Source organism: Narcine bancroftii, chromosome 2 (genome assembly GCF_036971445.1).
Source record: "Narcine bancroftii isolate sNarBan1 chromosome 2, sNarBan1.hap1, whole genome shotgun sequence".
Classification (NCBI taxonomy): domain Eukaryota; kingdom Metazoa; phylum Chordata; class Chondrichthyes; order Torpediniformes; family Narcinidae; genus Narcine; species Narcine bancroftii.
Genome location: NC_091470.1, coordinates 41,031,302 through 41,039,662, shown reverse-complemented (window position 1 = coordinate 41,039,662; position 8,361 = coordinate 41,031,302). Strand labels below are relative to the sequence as shown.

General features: G+C 42.9%; 1 protein-coding gene across 1 annotated transcript; it reads left to right on the top strand.

Moving 5' to 3' along the window:
• Positions 1 to 1,472: 1,472 nt before the first annotated feature.
• Positions 1,473 to 2,812, top strand: rps29 (ribosomal protein S29). Its single transcript, XM_069916374.1, has 3 exons — positions 1,473 to 1,583; positions 1,769 to 1,868; positions 2,674 to 2,812. The coding sequence occupies exons 1-3, from the start codon at positions 1,522 to 1,524 to the stop codon at positions 2,680 to 2,682; spliced, it is 171 nt and encodes a 56-aa protein (XP_069772475.1). The 5' UTR covers positions 1,473 to 1,521; the 3' UTR covers positions 2,683 to 2,812.
• Positions 2,813 to 8,361: the final 5,549 nt, after the last annotated feature.

Genomic DNA, 8,361 nt, shown 5'->3' with positions numbered 1-8,361 from the left:
TTCTGCTTTTATTTTAGATTTTCAACATCCACAGTTTTGCTTTTGTGCCCAGAATTAAATTGCTCACTTAATGTAGTGAAACATTCTAAGTCAGTTCTTGTACATTAACCAAAATTTGATATCAGGATTATACATGGATGGATGACAATTTTAAGGATCACTAGAATAGTTTAAGAACTCGGACAGCTGAAGTTGTGAAGTCTAGGACTGTACTTGCTGGAATTGAGAAGAATGAGAGGGGATCTTATAGAAATGTATAAAATTATGAAAGGCACAGATAAGATAGAGGGAGGTAAGTTGTTTCCATTGGTGGGGGAAATCTAGAACTAGGGGACATAGCCTCAAGATTTAGGATGGAGATGAGGAGGAACTTCTTTTCCTAGAGGGTGGTGAATCTGGAATTCACCACTCATTGAAGCAGTGGAGGTGACCCTCAGTAAATATCTTTAAGACAAGATTGGATCAATGTTTTACAAGGAAAAGGCAGGTAAGTGGAGATGAGTTCATCATCAGATCAGCTGTGATCTCATTGAATTGCGGAGCTGGCTTTTTAAAATTTTTTTTTATTTTTCACACCATAAACCACATTGACCATGATACATACTTTTTCCTTTTCAAATATATACAGTGCCATTTTCTCCCCCCCTCCCTCCTCCCATCCCACCCTCCCTACCTCCCCCCCCCCCCCGCCCCGTCCATTTAAAGTACAAAATCTAGGATACATTAAACCAGTCAAACAATGTTGTCATTCAATAAAAATAAACAAGAAATTCCACTGAGTCAATTCTTTTCATTTCCTTCTCCTTTCGTTAATTTAGGTAGTGAATGTCCCCGGTAGGTTTTCTCTATTGTGTTTCATGTAAGGCTCCAATATTTGTTCAAATATTTCAATATTATTTCTTAAACTATATGTTATTTTTTCTAATGGAATACATTTATTCATTTCTATATACCATTGTTGTATTTTCAAATTATCTTCCAATTTCCAGGTTGACATAATACATTTTTTTGCTACGGCTAGAGCTATCTTAACAAATCTTTTTTGTGCACCATCCAAATCAATTCCAAATTCTTTGTTTTTTATGTTACTTAGGAGGAAGCGGAGCTGGCTTGATGGGCCAGACGGCGTCGTCCTACTCCTATTTCTTATGTGAGCAGTGATGGTGGAGTGTGAAAGCATCACATGGATTAAACCCCCCCCCAAATGTTGGAGAAACTCAGCAGGTCAAACAGTGAACTTTAGACATCAAAGATAAGGAGCAAAACCGACGTTCCTGGCTTGACCCCTTCATCAAGGATGGAGCAAAATGTGGCCAGGCACCTGTAGCTTTATCGTTGATCTCTACTTCAATCACGGTGTCTGCGGGCTTCCGTGTTTGACTCTTGGACGCTTCTGCGTATTACGTCACCCATAACCAACGTGATATGCTAATGAGGGCGACTCCGAGGATGCTGGGAAGAGGTTAAAGAGCGCGTGCGTCGGCGGCGCTCTTTCCTTTGGACCTTCCGCCGCGTTGGGAGATGGGTCACCAGCAGCTCTACTGGTCTCACCCGAGGAAATTCGGCCAGGGCTCCCGGTCATGGTGCGTATCCGGCCAGCCCGCCCGCGGGCCGAGGGGCTCCGGTTGATGGATGTTGGGGATTGGGTGGGGAAGGCCGGGAGAGGAGGTGGATGGAGGCTTCGGACGGGAGCTGAGGCCTACATCCCCGGGCCTGGTGCGGAGCCCGTCCCCGCTCGCCTGACGTCTAATCTTGTTTTGTTTCGCAGCCGGGTCTGCGCCAACCGTCACGGACTGATCCGGAAGTACGGCCTGAACATGTGCCGCCAGTGCTTTCGGCAGTACGCCAAGGATATCGGCTTCGTCAAGGTAAGGAGGAGTGGGCCCTCGTGGTCGGAGAGAGGGAATCGGCCGTCTGCCCTGCTTATTGAAGGTTGGAGGAGCTGCGATGTCTCGGTTCGGCCCCCCTTGTGGTGGTCAAGTTGGTTCCCGATTTATATCAGGGCACTAATTTCCTTTCAGTAAAAAACACGGTAAATGTTGGAGGAACTCTGCCAGTCTTGCAGCGTCCGTCGGGCATAAAGATAGATTAAGATTGAGCAAAGAACAACGTGTGGGAATAAAGACCCAAAACTGTCCCGGGTAGGAATCCAGACCAACCTAAAATGTTATTGTAATTGGATATGACAAGAGCAAAGTTGAAAATTGAAGAGAGAAAAAGAGCTGGGGAAAGAAGGGGGGGGGAGGGAGGGAGAAGAATAGGAAGGAGGGATAATGGAAGACAGAAGTCAATGTTGATGCCATCTGGTTGGAGAATGCCCAAATGGAAGATGAGGTGTTCCTCCAATTTGCCCGATATTTCTGTCAAGCAGTTACCTCTTATGAGACTGAATGAGTTTTCCCAACAGTTATGTGTTTTACTACAATCACAGCATCTGCAGAATTTTGTGTTTTACTCAGTAATTTCCTTTTACTGTGGGTAGGGTAAAACAGCCAGAGCAAGGTTGAGATATCAACTTTTTCAGAACTTGTATATCTGGCTGTAATATTTGGTTTTATAAACAAGTGAACTAATTTTGACAATCAGTGTGTTGTCATATCACCATAGTTGATTTGGTTTAGTCACAGAACACTGAATGTGCCTGTAACATGCTGTCAATTTTGGTTTTCGCAGTTGGACTAAATTGTGAATGGAGCAGAAATACAGCAAGAAAAGAAGTTCTGTTGCATACTCAGCTGTGATCATCTAACAAGCAAGATTTTGTAATGCTCCAGTTTTGTAAATAAAATTGACCTGCCATTTGATGCTCAAACCTGTTTTATATGACACTAATTACATTGGAGGTGTGACCATAATTTTATTAAGAAAGCAACATTTCCTCCAGACCTCTATTGGGATTCTCATGAAACTTGGAAGTGTGGTGGCACACTGGTGAAATCGAATCAACCAATGTTGATGAGGGGTAGTAAAAAAATAATTGATGGTGATGTTTTTAAACTTTGGAGTTAACTTTTATTGGACTTTAAATATGGACCTATATTTTAAAATGTACACTGTCACATACTTGCATCTTTGGTTAGGCCTAAACGTAGTTGAGGATGCAAGTAGAACAGGGCAGCACAATTGGTATAGTGGTTAGTGCAACTTCTTTTACAGTGCCACCGATTGGGGCTGAGCCGGTGTACATACCCCATGCTGTCTGTAAAGAGTTTGTACATTCTCCTCGTGTCTGGGTTTTCTCTGGGGGCTCCAGCTTCCTCCCACCCTTCAAAATATACCGGGGGTGTAGGTTAATGGGTGTAAATTGGGCAGCAAGGACTTGTGGGCCTAAATGGCCTGTTACCGTGCTGTGTGTTTAAATTAAAAAAAATAATTCTGGAATTTTTCCATTTTGTAGTCCAGAATGGAAAAAATGGAAATTGTCACAAATTCATTATCATGAATCTTGAGGCTATTTCTCATAGTTCTCATCCTACCATTGGAAGCAACCACTTTCTATCTTGTTCCCTTTCATACCTTCTAAACCCCAACAAGTCCTCTCCTTCTAAACCCCAAGTCTCCTTCGAAGCCCCAACAAGTCCCCTCCTTCAAAGCCCCAACAAGTCCCCTCCTTCAAAGCCCCAACAAGTCCCCTCCTTCGAAGCCCCAACAAGTCCCCTCCTTCGAAGCCCCAACAAGTCCCCTCCTTCGAAGCCCCAACAAGTCCCCTCCTTCGAAGCCCCAACAAGTCCCCTCCTTCGAAGCCCCAACAAGTCCCCTCCTTCGAAGCCCCAACAAGTCCCCTCCTTCGAAGCCCCAACAAGTCCCCTCCTTCGAAGCCCCAACAAGTCCCCTCCTTCGAAGCCCCAACAAGTCCCCTCCTTCGAAGCCCCAACAAGTCCCCTCCTTCGAAGCCCCAACAAGTCCCCTCCTTCGAAGCCGCTGTAGAAGCTCTGGAATCAACCTGGTTGGTTCATTCATCATAATCTTTAAAAAAATTTGTGTTGAAGCAACTGCCTTTTTACCAGTTTTCCTTCATCCTCACCAATTTTAATACAAGTCCTAATCTAATGGTCATTTACTTTCATGCAAGCATTCTGGCCTAGCATCTTGATCCCCAGGGACTACAAGAAAATCACAAACTTTATTCTTGGTGGGGTAATCTTGTGACCTTTTTGACAGAACTAGCAATCCATACGGCCTCATCCCAGAAGCAACAGGTTAGAACAATGAGGAAATCTCCAAATGTTTAAAAATTTTATTTAGAGATACAGCACAAACTCAGGAGTTTGCCCAAATACACCCATGTAGTAAATTAACTGACTAACTCCCTATGTCTTTGGAGCATGGAAGGAAACCAGAGCACCCAGAAGAAACTTGGGACATGGATACGGAAAGAATGTACAAACGCCTTACAGACAGCACTGGGTTTGAACCTTGTTGCTGGTGTTGTAATATTGCACTAACCACTATACTAACCATTCTGCTCTTACAATAATGTTAATTGATCTCCAATATCTCCTAGAACGCTTCCACCAGCGTTGTCTCCGCTCCATCCTCAGCATTCATTGGAGCGACTTCATCCCTAACATCGAAGTACTCGAGCTGGCAGAGGCCGACAGCATCGAATCCTCGCTGCTGAAGATCCAACTGCGCTGGGTAGGTCACGTCTCCAGAATGGAGGATCATCTTCCCAAGATCTTGTTTTATGGCCTGCTCTCCACTGGCCACTGTGACAGAGGTGCACCAAAGAAGAGGTACAAGGACTGCCTAAAGAAATCTCTTGGTGCCTGCCACATTGACCACCACCAGTGGGCTGATATCGCCTCAAACCGTGCATCTTGGCGCCTCACAGTTCGGCAGGCAGCAACCTCCTTTGAAGAAGACCGCAGAGCCCACCTCAGTGACAAAAGACAAAGGAGGAAAAACCCAACATCCAACCCCAACCAACCAACTTTCCCTTGCAACCGCTGCAACCGTGTCTGCCTGTCCCGCATCAGACTTGTCAGCCACAAACGAGCCTGCAGCTGACGTGGACATCACCCCTCCATAAATCTTCGTCCGCGAAGCCAAGCCAAAGAGATAGAACATTACAGCACAGAAATTGGCCCCTTTGACCCATCTAGTATGTGTCAAACCATTTTGTTTTGCCTTGTCCCACAGATCTGCATCCAGTCCAATGCCCATCCCTACCTCTCTCCATGTACCTGTCAAAATTCTTGAATATTAAAATTGATCCTGCAGTCACCATGAGCTGGAAGCTCGTTCCACATTCCCACTATTATATGAAGAAGTTTCCACTCATGTACCTCCTAAACCTTTCCCTTAACCCATGTTCTCTTATGAGTTACAATAGGGATAAGCTAATGGTCCTCAGTGATTTCCATCAGAAAGTTCACAAATTTGCATCATATGTTATCAGTAACATTCCTTGTGTACATATTTAATGTCATTTTGATGCATCTACGTTTTTCACTTTAATTGAAAGATGGGGTCAGGAAAATGCATGATCATTGGAATACCACTGTCTGCAGGCTCTTTTCCAAGTCAAACATAGGAAATTTATTCATTGTTACTGGATCTAAATTGTGGAAATCCTTGCCCATCAGAAACTAGCAATTCAGGAAGATGGCTTATCACCACTTTTTCCAATGGCAATTAGGAAAGCCAATGAATGTCAGAAGACCCAAATCCCAAAAGTGAACATGTTCATTGTGCTTTTATGCAGATGACTCAACAGGTTTTGAATGGCGATCTTTGGGTATGTTTCTTGGTATCTTTTAGGGGTTTCTACATAGAAAAGGCGCGTTAATGCCTGCTCACCTTATGCACAAAAGGCAAAAAAAAAGGTGGATTTACTGTTTAGGCTGAAAGCTGAAAAGGCAGATTATGTAGTCCTTTTACGTGGCTGAGATTCGCAAGATGGCTTCCCTTGGCAAAAGGAGTGGAGAGAGTAGTGGAGCTGCGCCGCCCTCCACTGTGAAGTGGAACATGCGCGCTGGAAGCTGAAAGCGTCCTATGCACAATAATGACAACTGAACAGTAGGTCTTTCTAGCCGTCTTAGAATTCAAACCTTTTGCACATTGTAATCTTTTTCTCAGATGGGTTCTTTAAAATTCACGTTCTTTGGTTGCTAGCTGATGTTATCGCGATGTTACACCCCCTCCCCATCCCCCTTCTGAGCTGCTGTCAGTGGTAAAGGTGGTAATCCTTTTACACCACTGCAAACATCTTTGTACTAAATTAAGAAAGGTGTGTCTGACATCGACACAAAATGTGTTCAATGAGTGAGATTACATCAATCTGAAAGTCCTAATATATAAATATGCTACTGTTGGAGTCTGTGTTGTGGACCAAGTTGAACACTTGCAGCACATGAAGGCTTGAATTTTCTAGATGGGTTGAATGAAATTATGAATTGAAGGTGGTGTTGAGTGAAACTAGCCACTGACTGGTGTTAAAATGCAACTGAGGTGACCTGAAATGTATCAATGAGTCGGCTTTGCTCCACCTCCACCTCTGATACTACCACCCATGGCGGAAGAAACCCAGATCATAATGGACCCGCCAATCTACCTTTTCTGCATTCGTAGGTAGGTGGCATGTATTAAAGCCAGAGGAAAGCTGTCTTGAAAGTTCTGTATAAAAGGGGGTTTTCACTATTTTCCCTCTGCAAAGGATCAAGGGTATTGTACAAAAGATAAAGCAACCCGTTGCCTTGTTAAATAATCCTCACTGAGCCATGAATAGACTTAATCATGGTATGAGTTAATTCATTGTGTAATAGTAAAGAAATAGAATGATTTTCATATGGGAAAGATGTTCATTTTCAAATAAAAAGTTAAATACTTCTGGAACAACAAGATTCCATGCTGATAAAAATTTCCATTAAAATTTATATTCTTAGAATTTTTTTCCTGAGATGCTCATGTCATCCTTCCAAAATACAGTCCCTTGAATTTTATTTAAATTAATTTACCATTTTGTAAGTGTTTTTGTGTGTTTTAGCTATTTTTTTATATGCTACTTTGAGTGTTTTTGCTTGACTTATAGCAATCCAAATTTTGCTCCTCATTTGCAGATGGATGAAAGGTTTCTCACCCTACTGATTGATGCATTTCAGATCACCCCAATTGCATTTTAACACCAGTCAGTGACTGGTTTCACCCACCACCTTCAATTCATAATGTCATTCAACCCATCTAGAAAATTCAAGCCTTCATGTGCTGCCAATGTTCAACTTGGTCCACAACACAGACTCCAACAGTAGCATTTTTATATATTGGAACTCCCAGATTAATGTAATCTCACTCATTGAACACATTTTGTGTCAATGTCAAGACACATCTTAATTTAGTACACACTAAGAAACATGTTTGCAGTGGTGTCACTAGGGTTGGTGTCACCCAGTGCGCCCCCTTCCCATGGACCTCCTGTATCAGACCATGCAGAATCGTAAATTGTAATTCCTGTATATCACTGAATGTAATCACAATAGTAGTGAGATAAACAACTAGCAAAATTAAAGTTACACCTTTAAATTACCTATAATCAGTAGCAGCAATGAAAACAACAGTGTGTGCTTGCAGTGTGTACAGCCAAAACCACATGGTTTGAAGTATTCTAATTGGGTAATAATTACAGCTCTGACTGGAGCACATTAGAAGGTTCAAAAAATAGGTATATTGATGAATGTAAACTAGGCTTATGAAAAATGTTATAATTAACTACATGGATATTTATATATATGTTAAAAAATAAATTTCTGCCAAAACACTGCACAAATTTTTTTATAGACAGTCATTTTTGGTGTCACCCCTTCTGATGGTGTCACCTGGTGCGGTCTGCAGCCCCCCTGAATGAGGCCAGTGTGTGTTTGGAAAGTATCAGGTTCAGATTCAGTGAGACGTGTCTGGATGCAAGTGCTACAATCAAAGATAACAGGGAAGACATCAAACAAGACTTAATTACTCGACTACAAAACAAATATATAGACATTCACATCAGACCCATGTTGGACTCTGATACCAGTAGCCACCTATCTTCTACACGCTTCACAGACAGGGACTTTTCTGCGCACTCCTGATTCCCTGTACCGAAAGGAGTGCGGACCTCTGCAAGCACAGATCCATTGCAGTTCTACGACTCAACTTAAAGTGCAGTGCACACCTTACCCACGACCCCTCCAGTAATGTACACAGTAGCAACCTGATGTGGAGTGATGTATGGGACTTGGACCAAGAGGCAGAGAGAAAGAAAGGAGATATGTATCAGTGTTCTGAGCTGGGCGTCTGGCCAATGACAATGCTGAGTCATTTAAATGAGCCAATGGTAAGGTGGGCACTAATGGGTGGCAGGAGTCCAATCTTGATTGGCAGGTA